The sequence below is a fragment of the Epinephelus fuscoguttatus genome, linkage group LG14 (genome assembly GCF_011397635.1).
Source record: "Epinephelus fuscoguttatus linkage group LG14, E.fuscoguttatus.final_Chr_v1".
Lineage (NCBI taxonomy): Eukaryota > Metazoa > Chordata > Actinopteri > Perciformes > Serranidae > Epinephelus > Epinephelus fuscoguttatus.
This window is the reverse complement of record NC_064765.1, coordinates 16,784,214-16,804,830: the sequence shown is the minus strand read 5'-3', so window position 1 is coordinate 16,804,830 and position 20,617 is coordinate 16,784,214. Positions and strand designations below refer to the sequence as shown.

Sequence of the window (20,617 nt, the reverse complement as noted above, 5' to 3'; positions counted from 1 at the left end):
AATACCGCAACGTGAAAAGTATTATATGGAAAATACATTAAAAGTAAAAGTAATCATCGTGCAAGAAAATGCCCCCATGACTGATGTTGTTATACATTATATATTAGATTGTTAATCACTGTCTGAGTAGAATTCGACAGCCAATCAGTCGGTCCCCTTTGAAAAGGTCAAGATAAATCTGATTTCTGCCACAAAAGTTTGTCATTATATATTTTCTTTTATAAGAAAAGTTGGATCATTTTCCCTCTTTATTATTCAAATAAAAACATCCGACAGGTTCAGAGCAGACATGTTGACAACACAGTATTTCCATTTAGTCACCTAAACATTCAGATGTAGTTTAATCTACAGTATGTACTGATCTTGTTTGAACTCTCAGTGCTGCGTACAGCCACAATGAAAGCATTGGATGCTGTTTTGATTTGTAGCACGGCATAGCATGTTCTACCAGGAAACATTTGCATTGCGGGGCTTATCTCAGTTCAACAGAGCAGGGCTCTCCATTTCCATTCCCATTCAGGTTTGGACACTGGCACGCCAGGATGGACGCAGCTCCTCTAAACCAGACAAACATGAGTGCACCTGCTTCCTGCGGTGTAGAGTCCTCGGTGGAGAAACTCATGTATCCAACTGTCTATTCTCTTTTCTTTATCGTTGGCTTTCCGGCTAACTGCCTGTCTCTGTATGTAGCCTGGATTCTGATGAAGAAAGGGAACAATATGGCGGTCTACCTCGTCAACCTGTCCATCTCTGACCTGCTCTACACGATCACTCTGCCCGTGTGGATTGAGCTGGCTCTGAAGAGGCCCCTGGGTAGCCTCTGCAGTTTGGTGGCTGTGATCATGCACAACAGCTTCTACGTCGGCTCAGGCCTCCTTTGCTGCATCTCCGTTGATCGCTATCTTGCATTGGTCTACCCTCTCCGCTTTCACCGCGTCCGAGAGGTGCGGACAGCAGCACTTGTGAGTATTGCTGTTTGGGCTTTGGAGATTGCCATCCACATCATCTTGCTTGACCACACGGGGGCGCTGCAAGCTTTCTCCTCAAGAAACCTGTGTGAGGAGCAGATCCCCATGACACAAGAAGTTGCAGACCTCACCCTCACACGAGTCACCCTGGGGTTTTTGGTCCCGACTTTCATCATGACCTTCTGTTTTCAGCAGATCATGCAGTCACTCCGACGGAGCACCTCCATCCTGACAGAGGAGCGCAGGAAAGTGGGACTGCTTTTGTTTTTCCTTCTGCTCACCTACATTGTGGCGTTTTTGCCCTACCAGATTGTCATGCTGCTCAGGGCCATACTGGAGCCCGGGACCTGCGTCTGGGCCGCAAGGCTCAGAGATCCTTACCTGGTCACAGTTGCCACGACCACCATAAACAGTACCCTGGATCCTATAATATACTGTTTAATCAGTGAGAGTGCTCAGAGAGAGATTGGGAATGCTGTAGAGAAATGTTGGGGAGTTTTTGTTAAGAAGAAAGGGACAAAGAATAATGGAATTGAGTCAGTTTCTTAACAATAGAATTACCTATTTGTTTATATTTTCATCCTTAATTTGCAATGTGATTGTGTATTTTAAGAGGTAATATCAAATCTAAGCATTCATATACTGATGCCTTTTTACTGATAATGTTATGCGGATGCAATGTGATGTTATATTGATTATGTCCACACACTTCTGAACCAAATCTACACCACTGTGTTGATGGTTTATTGGTCAAACTATATCTTTTATTACACTAATGTACAATGGTCGACTCTGGAAAAGACTGATCTGATAGTTTATTATTTAATTTAAATAGCAGACGTTTAAAACAGCCTTCTCTGGGTTGTGGGGTTTTTTTTTTGTTTGGTTTTTTTGCATTATTCCATTAATTAAAGATTAGGTTCAGAAGTCTTTCTGAACACAGTCCTTACATGCCCATAGGTACACAGATCTCATGCAAGAAATGATATATGAGCAGATTTTCTCTGTTTGTTCTTATTTTTGTTAGTGCCCATTGACTTCTGGAATTCACCTGCGTTTTCTTAATTTTCCTTTTCTCTTAGGTAAGAGAAAATTTTATGAGTGGTTGAGAGCACTCTTACCAAAATAAGAGATAAACATCTGCTTTCACCGTCCACAAATTGTTGTCCAACGCAAGGGAAAAATACGTTTTATGTTCGAGGAACATTTAGAAAATGTATGAATATAATATAATCAATTTTAAATCATGAATTAAAATAATCCAAGGCTAAAAAATACTACTATGTCTTTGTCCACTGATCCTAATTACTCAAATTTCAGTTACTGTGGTGTCCCTCTGCTGACCAGTGCTTTTACTTTTAATTGACCATTGTACATTAGTATTTTAATTTCTTGCCACTACTTCTACTCCATTACACTTCAGAGGGAAAATACTGTACCTTTATTCCATTACAAGTGTTTATTATTAAGTTACTAAATAGATTACAAATTAAGATTTTTTCAAACGAACCTCATGAAAACACACAAGTGCAGCTGAAACTATAAGTTGATTATTAGGAAATTAATTGATAACTATCTTCATAATCATTTAAGTCAGTGGTTCCCAACTGGTCCAGCCATGGGGTCCAGATTTCTCCTTAGTCATTAGTTCAAGGTCCACACAGTCTAATTTATTCAGCGTCATACTTAGATTTGACCAGTGTTGGGTAAGGGTTACTTTAAAAGTAATCAAAGTATGTTACTGTGCTACTTTCTAAAAAGTAACCAGTTACTTTACTGCATTACTCCCTGAGTAAAGTAACTCAATTACTTTAAAAGTACTTCCAACGTTACTCCCTGAGAAAAGTAACTCAAGCACTTTTAAAGTACTTTTGAGTATTCTACATTTCCTATTGGGAAATGGACCACAGGGTGCTAAGCCTACATTTTTTGCCTCCAAAATTAAAGTTATGGACCACTTGCCCTTCACTGAGATCCAATTCTCCCATCGCAGCCGTCACTTTGACCAGTAGAAACACAGAACGATCTGCTGCCATAGACAACTGTATGACAACAACACCCCAGCATTTTTAATATTTCCTCTAGGGATGTTACCACACAGAGTAAAAGGGGGAAATGATGGTGTGAAACAGCAGAGGCACTTTGTCAACCCACTGAGTTAACGTTACTGTCATTAGCACCAAGCTAGCAAACAATGGTACATCCTCACGGTCGGACATAAAGTAATAGGCTAACATTAACAAATAGCGGCGGGGCTTTTACTCACCACAACTGCAGAGGCTCCCAGCTTCATTTGAAACAAACTACATTATAGACGGTCGTTATTTATTAATCCCTCTGTGTGTTTATATATTTAGTCTACTTTTTATCCGCTCAGTTGTCTTTGTAAAGTTAACATATCGCACCGTCATTTCAAACTCAACACTTGTTTCAAATTAAAAGCCCCTTATATCCTCGGCTAGAGAATCCCTCCATTTTCTAAATAGGCTTTTATTCTGAAACATTTGTCAGAACTTCCTGTGGAAGATACAGTAGCTTGACAGTTTACGTATGGCGCTTCAAATGTAGCTCCTGCCATCTGCTGACGCTTTTAGGTGACTACAACAACACGTCGGCTGGCACACGAACAGACACAGTGAGGCATAATGCAAGTCCTGAGTCTGAAATATGTCTGTCAGCGCATCCTACTCCACCTATTAGACTCCACCGTACACAACGGCAGCATTTCTCGGACCACGTAGCGAGCCACAAGCTCCGTGGCTTCTTTCACACTGATAGGTTTAGCGTTATCTCCGTTATTAGAACCAAACGACAGCCGTTGCTGTTTCGGAGCTGAAGGACCAGCGTTCTAAAATTAACAGAAGTAACTCATGTCTTGTTTGAAAATGTACTTAAGTATTTGATTACTCAAACAGCAAACTAACGCATTAGGTTACTCGTTACTGCAAAAAGTAATCAAAGTACTCTAACGCGTTATACCCAACTCTGGATTTGACAGCGTCGTCGAGCTAGTTTGCTGTCTTTGTTACGTAGCTTTCCGTTGGTCACTCAGTCTACAGCAGGAAACAGCACTTCCAAATAAATTCTCTGTGCCTGAAATTCACTGTACTTAAAAATAAAGTGTGTTTTTACAAACTTGACATGTTTGGGAGTGACTTGTGGCCCATTCAGAATGGACCCGTGACCCATTCAGAAAAAATCATGGTTCCAGCTTCTCAGATATGTTTGTGAGGACTTGTTGCTTTTCCTTTTAATTTCATTAGTTTTGATTTATTGGTTTAAACTTTTCTGCATTGAGTACTTTTACTTTTTATACTTCAGTACTGTACTTACATACTTTTACTTTAGTAAAATGTTAATGCAGAGCTTTTACTAGCAACAGAGTGTTTTTTATAGTGTGGTATTAATGCTTTTACTAGGATCTGAATACTTTCTCACTGATGCCGACACGGCAAATGTTTTGTTATTGCTGGGTTTTTGATTTTACTGTAACACAATTAAAAACACCATAATAGTCACATTTATTTTATTTAAGTTTATGTACCTGTATTTCACTACTGCTGAAGTTCTTCTTCATACAGCTTTTTTATGGTGGCACCAATCTTGTGCATGTGCCAGAGTCTGCACACACAGCACAACACCAGCCCTTATACAGTGTTTAGGGGGCGTTAACTATACTAATAGGTGATTTATGATCAAGTGATTTACCATCCAGAACACCTGGGTAAGAGCATATGTGAATGGTTAAGATAATTTGGTGCATCTGGAGTTGACTTCTCTTCTATTTTCTCTTACCAGGAAATTAAGAGAAAATATAAGTGACATTTAAGAGAATGTTGCTACATAAGGTCCAGTGTCTTTTTAGCAGAAAATTCTCTCTTTGTGTTTCCACAGACCGACTGTTTCCTGAGCCACGCTAGAGAATCATGATCAGAATGAGCTATATTGGCCGTGTGTGTGTACATACAAGAAATTTGAATGCAGTCTTTGGATGCCTTAATGTACACAAAATAGACATACAGCTAGTTAAACAGGTTGCATACATACAGAGGTAGGTGGATATGACAGTATACAGTGTCCACAGCACGCTCTCATTAGAGGTAGTAATACATAGGAGATTTTGGTGCTTATTTGAAAGAAAGATCTCCATTTAACTTTGCTGAAGCCTCCCATTGACTAAAATTACTTTAAGAAGGAATCTGTTTGTTGCCAGCATTGGCAATTACAGCAACCAATAATGCTTTTATGTATACAGTACATGGACATGTGAAAAATATATGTACTTATCTTTTAGAGCACATATAGGTTCAGCCATAACAACTTAACTACGCTATGGAAACAATTCGTCAAACAGACACGTATTTATCAGACTACCTGAGAACATTTCGATATTGACACAACAAACACAAGGAGCTGCCTCATAGATTACCCAAATTAAATCTCCTGTGCGGTCCTCTAACACCGGTAGTTTGTTCTGTCGTGGCCTGTCACCCAGTAAATGACATACGGTAGTCAGGGACGACAAGGATACATCTGCTGTCTCTTCCTGTTTCTTGAAGCTGGCTGATTAAGCAGTGGGAGACGAGACAACTGAATGTGTCCACTCTGCGCCTGTTTTAGTGTTTTTATTTTCATAATAATGAAATGTATGGACAGAATTTGGAGCAGAAGCACAACTGAATAAAGGGTAAGTATGCTTTCATATGAGTTGGACTGAATTTAAGCTTTTCCTTATGAAGGACTTGCTGAGATTAAGTTTGTTTCTGGTTGACATTTGAAGACTTAAAAGGATCATTTTACAGGTTTTTCATGTTTTTGCACATTAGGCAGCCTGTTACTGGTGTATATGCCTGATCTAAATTATTGTTAATTGAGCATAAATTTGAATCATTTTTGAATCATTTCAGCAAAACTAAAAAACAAAACTTATATTTAGACTTGAAACTTGCTCTAGAATACATCACAAATAACACATGATCAACAGTTGTTTTTGCAACACCATGTTTTTGTCATGTGCAGGATGTGTTGTGAAATGACCTCCTGCCAAAAAGTGCAACCTTGGAGATTTTAGAACCAGCTACATGACATGTTAATGATAATGGCAGACCACTTTTAGTAGTCTGACAATAGAAAATAGTGCAACTTAAAGGGGCAATAAGCGAAATCGTTTCACCGCTAGGTTCGCTGTTGTGCACTGCCTGTAGAGCAAAACAAAGTGTGTCATGAGCCACTCCTCCCTCTACCTCTGCTCTCCAACACCTCCACCCCTCCCCTCGCCTCGTCTGTGCCGGTGAGATGAGTACCGCAGCACGGACTATCACATCCAGACGGTCCCGGTGTTTCTTCCGCAGGCTCCACTCCACTAAGCTGCCCGATATACCCGCTGCTTCTTCCCACATTAACCTGAATAACAAACCAGGGCTTGGTGCCCCGGTTGGATCCAAACAGAGAGCCGCTAGCTGGGAAGCTAGCGGAGGCTAACTGGCTGTGTTAGCAGCTGAGTGAAGTGGAGCATGAGGAGGAAGCACCGGTTAGCCCCCGCTTTCACTGCAGGCAGATTCACTCGCCACAGGGGCGAGGAAATAAAACCTAAACAGCCGGCTTAGTTTAGCAGTTAGCAATGTCTTTCACTCACTCTCAGTCTCTGCTATGTTTAGCTATTTCCCTGCTTTCCTGTTAGCGTTAGCACTACTCGGCTACCACGCTAACGTTCCAACTCCAACCGAGCCGGGAGCTGGGCTCACGGTCTCACGGAGAAGAGTTGGAACATTAGCATGGCAGCCCATTAGTGCTAACGTCCCCACACTTCTCCGACAGGCTCAGTGAGTTGGAGCCGAGAAGCATGGGGACGTTAGCGTTAGCACCAGTCGGCTGCCATGCTAACATTCCGGGAGCCTGCTTCTCGGCTCCGGCGAGCTCTAGCGTGGAGCCTGGCGGGCTCACGGAGAAGAGAGGAATGTTAGCGTTAGCTTCCAGAGTTAGCACAAGAGCTACTACGGCTACTGGAGTAGCTTGCAGCTATGGAGCGCTTCTACCAGCTCTTCCAGTCACTGAGCCTCTCCTCCATTTCAGCAAATATATTGCATTTATTACAGGGACCATCATCACTGAAGTAGGCAGGGGAATAGCTAAACACAGCCACCAGTGCGCCCCGGGCTACATTTTACAATGCTAATTGCAAATGTTGGCTGAGCTGCCGGGCTACTCACCTAACACAACCGAAACGCCTGACCCATTGCTGGGACCGAGCCGCTAATAACTCAAGCTCCGGACATTAACCCATGCTACGATTGTAACATTAAATTTAATTGAAATGACATAGCGATATGTGCCCAACGTTACTGTAACACTAATTAAAACAGACATCTGACTTTATGTTGTACCTGTCCAGGAGAAGAAGAGCTAGCTCCGAGTCAGATAGTAGCCCCTTTAGCTCTTGCAGTGCTCTCCACCTTGGAAATGCAAGGCCAATCCAAGGTTAATCCGAGTTCTGTCCCTTTCTTTATCCGACAACTTCTTCGCCAACAACTGTTGTTTCTTTAGAGGTAATGTCAGATCCTGGTCATCTTCAGGTAGACGTTCCGCTCTCTGCCATTTCATTTCGAAAATACGTGCTGCCATTGCTCACCGGCTGTAGCCTTTTCATAGGGAGGGAGGGCCAAGGGCCCCGAGAGGAGGGAGGAGGAGGATTGGGGGGGGGGATTCACATGAACATACATGAACGCGCAGCCGGACCGGCTTGTAAACAATGGGCTGGAGATCAACACAGAGAGAGGGTGTGTGAGGTCATGCTATACTCCAGATGAAATTACACCTCTAGTTCTTCACATAGCAATATTTTAATTCTTTCAATCTAGAAATGATGAATTTCACTTATTGCTCCTTTAAACAAAAAAATAAACAAATAAAGATCAAAGTTACATCCTGCAAGCTGATTTTCCAAATTTACTGAAATGTAACACCAAAAGTTTCCTGGGAGGTGGAAACAAATCTCCAAGACCTAACATTCAACAGTAAGGTGAAGCAATTTGTAATTAAAGTTGCTAAAGCCAGTAAAACTCCCCAAGTGGTACTTCAAAAAGTCAGGTCAGCGATTGAATACGTTGGGTCAAGCCTAAATCCAGTTCCCATGATGCAACTCAATAGCATCTTTCAATAGAAGTGCTAAATACCCTTAAAAGGACCATTTTAGCCCCCAAATGATTTTTTCACTCTGTATGGTGAATTCATGAAGAATATGTTTGTCTTGCATGCCTCTGAACGAAAAATCTAAATTCTTGATAATCTGAAGTCAGAGTGTTTAACTACAGCTATAGCTGTAGCTACAGCTCAGATTCACCAAAGTCACACAATAACACAAACAAACAAACTCATAAAGGCAGTGGTAGACCAACAGCTCCGTTTTTCAGCGAGATAAAATGACTATTTGTGTCACTGGAGTCTGGTTTCAAAGAGAGCATAGATTAGGTTTCACTTTTAGTTCAGGTTCCTTGTTGGACAGGACTGTCTGTTTAAGAAGTAGGCTACTGAGCATGCAACTAGATAAATAAGAGTTGGAATATACTGCATGAGTTGTGGGAGAGTTTTTAAAGTGATACTTTAATATAGTTTGGCTGCAGACCATTATTACTTCAATTCATCAAGAATTTTCTCTATTTTGGAATTCTTTGTTCACCAGAGGCATGCAAGAAAAACAAAGGGGATTAAATGTTCCCTCAATTTTCAGACTTTAAAAAGCTGCCAACACCACCACAGAAGACATTATTCAGTTGTTCTCACAGTAAATTGAACTAAAAGGGGAACTACACCCATTTTCAAAATTGATACACCTTATTCCCATGATCTAAGATAGTCCAAAAATATTAGTAAAAATAAACTCTCTCCCAAATCCAAGAAATGTCTGCTAAAACTCAATTTTGTGATGTCATAAAATAAAAAAATATATAAAGTCTGAACCTTCTCCATATCCTCCTGAGACTGGAACTTTTGTTTTGTATGCATTTTTAATTTATCCTATTTTGGATCAATAGAACCTGATAAGTACAACAAAACTAAACACTGTCAATGATAATAAAGTCGCAGTGTCCTAAAACGAGACAATAATAACGTCCCAATGTCTTCAAACGAGTACTTCCTAATTAACAGTGTTCCTTAAATTGGTCAAATTTGTTATATCAAACTACAATCATTATCAATCATAACTAAACAGGTTTCAACCATAAAATGTGATCAGGTTTTGGACCTTGTCCACATTTGTGTCGGGATCGGCTGCAGACTGACCTGGCAGAGATGGCTGCCATTTTGTTTTTACATGGATTAGTGTACTGTGCTCTTACTACCACTAGATGGCACAAAAAGTGTCTACAATCGAGGACAATGGGTCTGAGTTACGCAGAATAAAATATAGGGTCAAGTCCGAAATGTGATGTCCGGCAAATATGAGGACACAGAGTGTCCAGGAGGATAGACCATGGATTGGGGAAGATGTTAGATGACACTGAGAGCACCCAGGGGAATGCTCTGAGTTATGGGTACATTTTCTGTTTCAGAACTGAGAACAGTACAATAAAATAAAGCTCATTTGGGTACAAAGACAAAGAAATCAAACATTAAGTGGGTCCACAAAATCAGTCTCCTTTTCATTGTCTATGAAGCAGCTTCAGACTTTATACCCTATGACATCACAGTTTGAGACTTCTCTGGTTTCTGGCCTTGAGAGAGAGTAGCTCAGAAATAATTTAAGTTTCCTTGGCCATGGAAAAAACAGATTGGAATTCTTAATTTGGGTGGTGTTCACCTTTAAAGTGCAAAATCTCAGCGTTTAGGTGTTCAGTGCATTTTTGTATTCCATCCTTATTTCTTTCCATGTCTCTCTACAAGGTGTGAACACATGAACGCCACATCCACAATGGAAAACCTAACCCTGGCCTCCAACCATTCAGAATGCTACACGATTGACAGCGAATACAGGAGGAGGCCATTTCTGTTTTTCTATATGGCTATCATCGTCACTGCCATCCCATCCAACGCCTTCTCCCTCTACGTGTCCTGGCAGCACATCAGACAGAAGAACGAGCTCGGTGTGTATCTGTTCAACTTGGCCCTGAGTGACCTGACCTTCACTATCGGCCTTTCGCTGTGGCTGGACTTCCTGTGGAAAGGAGTTTGGGCTCATGGAGGCTACGTGTGTGTGCTGTCTGTCTACTTTCTCTTCACTAACTTCTACACCAGCGATGCTCTCCTCTGCTGCATTGCTGTCGACCGCTACCTGGCAGTGGTTCACCCATTAAAGTATACTTTCTTGAGGAAAGTTAGCACTGCAGCAGCAGTCAGTGTTGCTATTTGGGTGCTGGTGGTCTGTTTCAACGCCTTCACTATCACCTGGGAGGACTCATACCATGAGAACAACAAGTTTTCAGTGTGCTTCGATGTCTCCCTCCCACAGTCAGAGAGCCTGGCTCGGGCTAATGTAGCACGCTTCATCCTGGGCTTCATTGTCCCCGTTCTCCTGGTGATGTTTTCCACCTGGGGGATCTGTAAGGCGGTGAAATCCAATCAGGCCACAGAGGAACAGGAATGTAAGCGGATTTCAAAGCTGCTGACGGTAGTTCTGCTCTGCCTTGTGCTCTGCTTTGGACCTATCCATGTTATGATGCTCCTCCGCACACTAGTGGAAGACTGCAGGAAAGTTGCATGGCTCCATTATCCGTTCAAGTTCAGCATAGCTGTCTCAACCCTCAACTGCCTTGCAGACCCTCTCCTCTACTGCTTCATTACTAGAACAGGGAAAGCAAATGTCAATCAGGTTGTTCTATTCTTCCAGGTAAAGAAGAAGAGCAAAGATGAAGATGTGGTGTAGGTAAATAAAGTATAGGACTTAATATAACTCCCTTGTGGTTAACTTAACAGTTAGACATTAAACAGTAGGATATGACCCAGAAGATAACAACTCAGTTATAGATACTGCTTCAACAACCCAATCTCACTCCAAAGTCGTCAAAATCCAGGGCTTGGACAGTGACTTGCATCGTCAGATATTGACGAAAAAGCCATCCTTTAACATCAGCATGATGCTCGGCCAGTAGCTGTTACAGTTTAATGGTGCTTAGCAGTATCAGGGGGAAACGTAACGGGACAACAACGAAAGTTAAGGAAACAAAAGTCTGAGTGGGGTGGGCGGATGGGTCCAACAAACACAGACTTTCACCCGGGAGAGTGGTGTTTGTGTCCCATAGGATTACAAAGCCAAGCCCTGTTCTTTTTTCCTGAACCCAACCATGTACGTTCGTTGTTGAAGGGAAAAAATAATAATTTGCGGTGTTTTCCCGCCGTCGTGCCTTTATTTTGAAAGAGACTGTACGTAAATGGTACATTTCCTGTGTAAACGGAAGTGTATTTTGAAAGAAGACAATGCATGTAACACCATAACTTGACATGGCGTCCCAGAATGTCAACCTCCAACGCACCCAGGGTACTTTTTACTTTGTATCTGGAGGTGGAAAGTCCATGACCAAATGTCAATATGAGACAAGGTCGGAGTGAGAATGTGTTGGCTTCAAATGTGAGGTAATTCTCACTGAGCAAAAGTTTTTGTTACTGTCATCAAATGTCATTAAAGGTCCAAAACCAGCAATCGGTTAGTCTGTCTAAAAACTTTCTGATACCTTGTCTCTAATACTTTGACTCAACCCCACCACTGTTGGACGAAGTGTTCAGATATTAGTTAGGTAAAAGTACTGATAACACACTATGAAAATGCACCACCACATGTGTAAAATTTACTTTAAGTATCAAACGTTGTATCACTCAGTGGGCCTCATTCACCAATGTGTGCACAGAAATGTTCCTACTCTGCGTATAAAACAAGTGTGCACACAAAACTACTGTTGGATTAATGACGCGAATGTGCTGACCAATTTGTTCCTACCATCATGACATGTTTGTAAATCAGAGTCACTGTAATTGACAGGTGCATGCCCACTATTTGCACACTGCCACCTATTTCTCAACAGAAAGTACAGTATGTGTGCCTGGAGGTGTATCATGGAGAAAGCAATAAAGTTGTGTACACGCACATATTAAGGCCCTGACACCTTAGTGTGGGGTCGTTGGTGAGCATCTGTGAATGTCTTTGCGGTCAGAAACAGCTGAGAGGCTGAGTTAATTTTTCTTTATCAAAACATTTTTTGATTAATGCAGTTTTAATATACTATGGATTTAATTAAAAGGTGTGTTTTTACATTTTCCAAGACAGCAGGGCCTTCACAATTGTGCATACAGAAAGCCTGAGGCAGTTTTAAATTTGTTTGCAATGTATGAACAAATTCAGGTACACACCTATGGGCAAATTAGAGTCACCAATTAACCTGACTTACATGTCTTTGAACTGAGGGAGGAAGCCGGAGTACCCAGAAAGGACCCACACTGACATGGAGAGAACATGCAAGCTCGAAGCTCGAGTTCGAACTGCCCACCTTGGGTTTGAACCAGGAATCTTCTTGCTGCACCACTGTGCCGCCCCCATGGTCACTGTTCAGTGTTTCACTATTATAAAGGATGTTTCTGGGTTGAATTAACTACTTAAAATACTACTGGGTAGTTCACTCTACAGCAATGCATCATATTCTACAGTATAAATCATCATATGTTTGTAGTGTGGCTATCTTGTGAGATACACATATGTCCTACAGTCAACTTTTCATGAGCTCAGAAAAAGCAGCCCTGTTTCAGCTTTGTGAGGACGCATTTTCCAGCTGAATCCAAGAGGGTTTTTAAAGAGTTTATTTATCTTAGAAAGTAGGAGAATTTCCTTAACAGCCCACAAAGGAATACTTAATCCTTCAGTTAATCTGAAAAATTCCAAACAGATTTAGAGATACATGGTTTTCACTGCACATGAAGGCTGTGAAACACCAAAACCTCAAAGGAGACCAGCTGCCACACAAAAATGAGTGGAGTAAATAGCCAGGGCAAAGCCAGATCTTGCAAACACTCGGGGCTTAGCCCAAACTTAAGGGGGGTCAAAGGCATGCGATTTCCTTTTATGGCAGGTACATGCACTTTGAGATGATAGAATGTCTAAAAATCTGTACATTGTTTTGGAAAACCTTGATAGCTGCTGAAGAAGAAAAGTCATCCTGTTGATCCTGCAAGGTTTTTTGAATGTAATTGTTCCCCAACTGTCTTCATCATTCTGAAACCATAACACAGCAGATACTGAGGATGACTAATTTTCACTGTTGACAAAGAAAAAGAGGCAAAAATTCTCTGACGTTACCATTTTTGAGTTACATAACAATTGTTAAGTAGGAGTTTGGTGTAAACAGCTAGCCTGTTCTTATTCCAAAGTCATCAAGTACTGTTGCTTTGTCAGTTCTTTCGGTGTCATACACCTAAAGCCACCTTTCACAGCAGTGTGATACTGGACCAAACCTTTTGCAGTGTTATGATAAGCCACCAGTTGGCCAGACAGCACCTGTCACAGCAGTACAATACATGGACAGGAAGCATCAGTTCATAACATGGTCACACGGCACCTGTTGCGGCGGTATGATACACCACTGGACACTGTCAGGTCATTCTCAGAACCCAGAGGCTGTATCCGGCGTCTGACTTCCGTCAGACGGTGATACAGCCTGTGGTGGCAGACCCCTGATTTTTTGGCATTCCGGTTTGATTTGGGTGGAGGAGGCGAATTTCCGTTTCCGACGTTTATATATAAGTAAATAAACTGAACCATTGCGATGGATTCAGAGTTTGCAGTGACGCCAATTATGTTCTGCCTCGTTAGTTCACCGCACGGACCGCTTAACCTGGCAACAACTGCAGCCGGCTCAAACGTGATTGGTCAATATCACGCGGACTACAAACAGCCTAGCACCGGAAACCAGGGCTCTTCCGCTCTTCTTCCGGAGGCAAGATCTCCGGGGTTTGCCTACAGACTCTACATTCACTGAATGTAGAGTCTGTATATAGAGACTACTGTCAGGTTGAAACACTGCCAGCAGCAATGTCATATATGCAGCTGGAAAATCACGACAGGTTGGGTGGGAGGGACGGTGGATGGGTCAAACAAGCCCCTGACTTTCACCTGGGAGGCTGGTGTTCACTTCCTGTAAACCATGATGTTTTTATCTAAACCTAAGCACATGCCTTAACTTCACCATGTGCTTTTGTTGACGCCCTGACACTGGTTCCAGTGCTTGTAACATGACACAAGAGGAGAAAGTTGGGATATGTGATGACTTGGGATGAGAACGTGCTGAAACGACATTACTAATAGAGAAGCAGTTGAATTGCCAGACTAGTCAGAGAGACTGAGGGGAAATGTCACACAGTTGAATGTATTTTATAAACCTAAAAGATTAGTGCTGGAGCCCCCAGAGGCTTTCCCCTCTCTCCCCTACTGGCAAAAAGTACAATATTCGCCCCTGAGATGTAGAGCAGATGTATAATGTTGCATAAAATGGAAATACTCACATAAAGTACAATTATGTTGAATTTGTACTTAAGTACAGTACTAGATTAAATATACTACTTTCTACCAGTGAACCTTAAACATTACCCATGAAAACATCTTTAAAGACATGCAAATATTTTTCAGTTTAATGTATAAATACTGGACACAAGATCTCTCCTAGTTTTAAAGTGGTTGAAAGTCCATTCTCAGCACAGTACGTCTGCCATGTCACACTCGTGCAAGTTTCTATCGGAGCCTTATTGACTGCCAAAATAATTGTGAGGCCACAAAATCATGGTTGCACACTAACATCTTAAACTTTAGCTCACTAGCAAGGACCACGCCAACAATATGTCGTTTGAATGTTTAATTGTAATTCAGGAGGTGTTAGTTGTTGAGGACTCTGCACATCATTTTGTCTACCCCCAGCATGTTTAAACTAACTGTTTGTTTTGCTTGTATTCTACATCACTGTAGGTACACTGCATGCTGTGTGCCTTTTTTTTTACCTGTTCCACAGTGGAGCATTTGTCTGATATGACAGTTGTTCCGTTCTGTGGAACCTTGTTGAAACAGGTCAAAAGAAAAACATGTTTAAATGCAAATTTGTCCCCACTCATCATTTGAATTCAGTCTCAGTGTGAAAAGATCAGCAGATAGGGGAAAAAAGAGGTGTGACTTGTCATTGGACTACATGACGACACATTTGACTGCGGTTTCACTTCAGCTTTTGTGTCACACTTTCTGTATTTTTGTGGAAGTGTGGATCTATGGGGTGCCGTTTGTAAAGTGTCTCACGCTGAAAATAACATCAACATTTTGCCACATTTAGCTTCAAACAATGTTTAAAAAAGTATTGTGATTTTTTTAACGTCACCTTTTACCACATTTACAGCAATATTTGTTAAATTAGAAATATATTAAATAGTTAAATCTAAATATTAAATGTGGCACCTAAATGTTAAATCTAAATGCTAAATCTAAATTTAAATATTAAATCTAAATCTAAATCTAAATGTTAAATCTAAATGCTAAATATGTTAGATTTAACATTTAGATTTAGATTTAATATTTAGATTTAGATTTAGCATTTAGATTTAGATTTAATATTTAGATTTAACATTTAGATTTAGATTTAGATTTAATATTTAGATTTAACATTTAACATTTAGGTGCCACATTTAATATTTAGATTTAACTATTTAATATATTTCTAAGTTAACAAATATTGCTGTAAATGTGGTAAAAGGTGACGTTAAAAAAATCACAATACTTTTTTAAACATTGTTTGAAGCTAAATGTGGCAAAATGTTGATGTTATTTTCAGCGTGAGACACTTTACAAACGGCACCCCATATGGATCAGATGTCATGGGAAGGAAACAAGATTTTCTCTTTTCCATAAGTTAATCACTTACTTATAACAAATTAAGACTCAAAAATGCTGTGAATTCACAAATAAAGGGCTCAAGAAGCTTTTCAGTAATAAACAATGTCCAATCTGTGAATGTCTTAACTTAAAATGAAACTGTATATGTTTGAGTTCAATGTTTTTTGTGAGGAAAATGTTATTTTAAATTCTTGACATGGTTGCAAACTGCTCATGCAATCAACATTTGGCATTTTGTGCATTCCTCAGAAAAATTAAAAGTCATAAGAGAGTTTTGATTCTGATTCTGATAATCATTCCACAATACTGACATTTTAAAATGAGTAGAGTAAAATATGAAAATATTTTATACAATTCTTCTTCTTTATCTGTAGGTCTGTGTGTCTTACATCTTCACATACTGTAAGTGCTTCTGAATTCTGGTCTAAGGTGTGGCAGACTGAACGTGGGTGTCTGAAGACCTCTAGTGGACAAATATGGAAGTGCAACAAATTGTCAATACTTAACACTTGGAATAGTTGATCATTTCTGATATGAATCTCTTTTCTGTTGCCTTTGCACAAATTGTTATATTACATAACTTGTGGTGTTTTATTACAGAAATCAAACCTAGCACAGAATACATACATGCTATAAACACTGTCCTCTGATATCTTTGCTTTAACAATGTGATATCCCCCCCTTTTCCCACACATACTCACACCTACCGGGACAGACACACACACACACACACACAAACACACAGATTTAAAAAGACTGAGGCAACGCTATCCTACACTCATCACTTTGACGTGAAGAAACACTAGAGAGAAGATAATCAATAGAGAGATAAAGATAGGTGTATTGCTGCGCAGCGATGGGTCGGGTCCGGGCATTATTAGGCAATTCTGAGGAACAAGCAGAAGAATTGAAAGACATTTAGGAATTTAGCAACACAATCTGCCTTTTGCATCATCGTGCAGGTTTAGCAGCTGTCCATGCATGGAAAAGCAGATTTCAAACCACTGTAAAAAATTCAGTTATCGAAACAAAAATCTGAATATACACATATTGCATCTAGACAGCGTGGAGATGTTGTTAATTTATTTTAACAATGATTGATTTGCTTCATAAGTGAAAAACTGATGTTTAACTAGTTGAGTCTTGACACTGGATCTTTGTGCAAAGTTTGGTTTATTTTCAAGCATGAGAAGGCAGATTTTCTAGCAGAAAAAAGACTTGAAGATGCTGCACAGTGATCAGTCACACTCAGGCAATTTTAAGCAATAAGCTGAAGCACAAGAAGATGATTACATTACAATGTGGACTCTGCACCAGTTGAGGCTCGAACGCCCAAACTCTGGAACCCAGGACAGTCATCTACCACTCTGAGCTAATTGGCAAATGGTGGCTGAAAAACTCAACAGTGGCTTCACAAATTGAGTAAGTCATTCACTGTTGTGTAGGAAAGCAACCATCCGTGCATGGAAAGGCAGATTTGAAACCACTGTCAAAAATTCAGTTATTAAGACAAAAATCTGAAAATACACATATTGCATCTAGACAGCATGGAGATGTTGGTAATTTGTTTGTAACAATGATTGATTTGCTCCATAAGTGAAAAACTGATGTTTAAAATTGCCATTTTTACATTGACTCCAATTGTTCACATTAGAGCAAAATTCAAAATGCTCTCAAAAAAAAGTTTTTGAGATAAAATTCTGAAATTTGCCACACATCATCTACCATGACTCTAGAATTTTGTCTTTTTTTTAATGAACATTTGAATGATTTCATGATTTATTTAGCAAGAATTTGCATGTATATGTTTACAGTACCGTTTACAGTCAAACATTTTGATGCACTGTAGGCTCAATTTTTGATAAATCAAAAATCTGAGAAACGTAGTTTTGTAGGACAGTGAAGATGCTCTGTAGCAAGTTCGGTGTCAATTGAGCAAAAATTGTGGGAGGAGATAGGTTTAAGAAGTTTTACAGTTTTTGAAAAAAAACAGAGTGATGAACTTCATAATTTTTAATAGGTTTAAATGTATCTTCAGTACTGGGGCTACAGTTTGGTGAAAGTTGTGAAGTTGTAGCACATATGCTTGATTTGTTATGGATTTTCAAAGTTTTGAACTTTAGAGGCTTGCTGTAGCGCCACCATCAGGACTATTGGCTTGAGTTTACAGCTGAGGATATATTGGCATGAGACTGGACCTTTGTGCAAAGTTTGGTGAGTTTTCACCCATGGGAAGTATGATGAAGAAGAAAGAAGAAAGAAGAAGAATACTTAGGATTACAATAGTGTCCTGGCAGCTTAGCTGCACAGTGCACAGATGAACGTTTGGCTTCTGGCGGAGGTCTGGCGGCTGGTGGCACAGGGCGAAGCCAAACACTGTTCATCTGCACACACCGCGATGACACACAGCTGGTTCAATATCAGCAAAGTTTCCCTTTATATTCATTGTCTTCTGTGGCGATCAGCAGTGATGTGTTGGTTCACTTTTACACTGTGATCTGTAGCCTATAGTTCGGCTTTAGCTTCTAACTATCTTTGTCTTTTTAACCTGGTGTTGCTGCTGAGTCAGTTTGACATCCTGGATATATCCTTCAAACACAGACTGTAGACCCCTCTGTCTGCTTCTCTCTGGAATCACTCTTTCATTTGTCCAAAAATATGATAATATTTCTTCAGGGAGTGCAGTTAGTTACAGTGTGGGCTCCATGCTAGCTCCAGCAGCTTGGCAGGCCATCACAAGAAATCAGGGCTTAGCGAAAGGTCAATTGCTGGTCCCGCCACTGCCCACCTGGTGAAAATGATTAGAGGTCAACATTACTGTCTTTTAAGAGACTGTAGATGCTCATTTTTAAGCTAGTGTAAAGAAAGGGGTATCTTATGAAACCATCCAACCTAAGGCATCCATTGGTGCCAACCATGTTGACATAGCTTGTTGGCAAAGGAGGCTAAGTAATGTTCCAAATTAAGCCCAAATTTTTTTGAAGGAAAAACTGTCATTGCGGTTTTCAAAGGGGTCCCTTAAAATCACCTCAGGATTCTGAATGAATTAATGAAAACTGGGTCTATGGGTGGGATCTCCCTTAAACTTGAGAAGGCTTGTTACCAATAAATGTTCGGTTCCTTACAACCAATGAATTGCCTAAAGTATATGCTGTAGATAGCACAATAGAACAGAACTGTCGTAGAACTCAAAATGATAAATGTACCTGTATTAGTCTAAACAAATGAGATAATTAGTCATATTACAACCTGGTCTCACTCCGAAGTAGATGAATACCAGTACTTGGTCATTGACTTCCGGCATCAGACACTGACGAAATAAGCTCTTCTTTTACGTTGGCTTAATACGCAGACAAGTCGCCATTATTCTGTAATGGTGGTGGTGGACAACAACGTTAGTTAAGGGGGGAAAAGTCTGACAAGGCTGGGTGGGACAGCCATCGACTTTCATCATTGTATTGGTAAAACATTACCACTCGCATTCGTTGTTGAAGGGTTACCGACGTAGTAGTCTCGCTCACCAGACCTTTCTCAAGAAAAGAAAGGTCTGGCTGGGCCGACTCTCACTTTGAGATTGGAGAAAAAAAACGCCCCGGCTGCTTGTACTTCTTTCAACCAATCACAATCGTTCTGGGCGGTGCCACAGCAACGGTGCGCTTGCAAAAATATTGCCGGGGGGAAACAGGTTTTGGTGTAACATGCCTACAAAAATATCGCCTACAGGACACGAACCATGGCAGAAAAATGGCTACATCCCCACAAGGTCAAACACCGCAAAAGTTAGTAAAGGATGTGTTAAAAACGGTTGAAAACTGCTACACAACCGGACGTGGTAGGACGGGACTTCAGCGGGCGGCTCGTTCCGCCCAATGAGAGGCTGATCTCTGCAGCGAACTTCCGCCCACTCAGACTACCGACGTAGTGCCCTTATTTTGAAAGAGACTGTATACATTACCTGTGTATTTTGAAAACAGACAATGTATGTAACCGGCAGAAGGTGACACAGCATCCCAGAGCGTCAACAACCAACACACCAAGGTACCTTGCATGTCATATCTCAACATGGATAGACCGTGACCAAACGCTCATATGTGACGAGATCAGAGTGAGAATGTGCTGCATATCAACACAAATGAGAAATCAAAGTATTTCAGCATGCAATCCCTTCTTTACTATTCCTGTGTAGCTCATCCACATATAGACCTCATGAAATTCAGTTATGGTTTTTGGTTCTGAAGTGCCACCCCAGATTTTCCAGTGGCCTCATCTGGCCCCCCCTATGAAAAACATTTGGGGGTGCACTGTTCCTGGTGTGGCTAAAATGTTTTTATCTTTGTTCTGACAACAAATTTGCATGAATAAAAACAAAACCAACTGGTTTGTTGATATGAAAAAGGGGGATGTGAAATTTGAGCCTATTTTTACCCATGTTTGATTCGCTCATTTTGCAATGCCTGTAGTCCAGAGCAATGTAACAGGCACTTGAAACTAGAGAGACAAATATGAGGGAGGACACATGGATCACTTTCCAGAACAGGCTCTGTTTCAATAACAGTAAATATTGGGTGGTCTGTGTTTTATCTGCCAGGAACATTTCTACAGCAGTAGGAGCAGAGTTTGAATTCTACTTTGATTTTATTATCATTATTTTCTTTAAACGTGCAATATGTAATTTTCTGCTGCTAGGGGTCTCAAACCAAAACAATAACAGAAGACGGCGTTGGATGACGTCACAAAGTAGCATGGGATCATGGGAGTTGTAGTCATATAACAGATACAGATCTGATGGCATCAGCTCAGC

General features: G+C 40.6%; 2 protein-coding genes across 2 annotated transcripts; both read left to right on the top strand.

Moving 5' to 3' along the window:
- The first annotated feature begins 536 nt into the window (after positions 1 to 536).
- LOC125901091 (G-protein coupled receptor 4-like) lies at positions 537 to 4,162 on the top strand. The gene has a single exon (XM_049596484.1). The coding sequence runs from the start codon at positions 543 to 545 to the stop codon at positions 1,515 to 1,517; it is 975 nt and encodes a 324-aa protein (XP_049452441.1). The 5' UTR covers positions 537 to 542; the 3' UTR covers positions 1,518 to 4,162.
- Positions 4,163 to 5,529: 1,367 nt separating this feature from the next.
- Positions 5,530 to 13,941, top strand: LOC125901092 (psychosine receptor-like). Its single transcript, XM_049596485.1, has 2 exons — positions 5,530 to 5,655; positions 9,849 to 13,941. Exon 2 carries the CDS (start codon positions 9,859 to 9,861, stop codon positions 10,825 to 10,827), a length of 969 nt encoding a protein of 322 aa, XP_049452442.1. The 5' UTR covers positions 5,530 to 5,655; positions 9,849 to 9,858; the 3' UTR covers positions 10,828 to 13,941.
- The last annotated feature ends 6,676 nt before the right edge of the window (positions 13,942 to 20,617 follow it).

Excerpts from the sequence above, each read along its gene's own strand:
- LOC125901091 (XM_049596484.1), top strand. The coding sequence starts at position 543 with ATGGACGCAGCTCCTCTAAACCAGACAAACATGAGTGCACCTGCTTCC.
- LOC125901092 (XM_049596485.1), top strand. The coding sequence starts at position 9,859 with ATGAACGCCACATCCACAATGGAAAACCTAACCCTGGCCTCCAACCAT.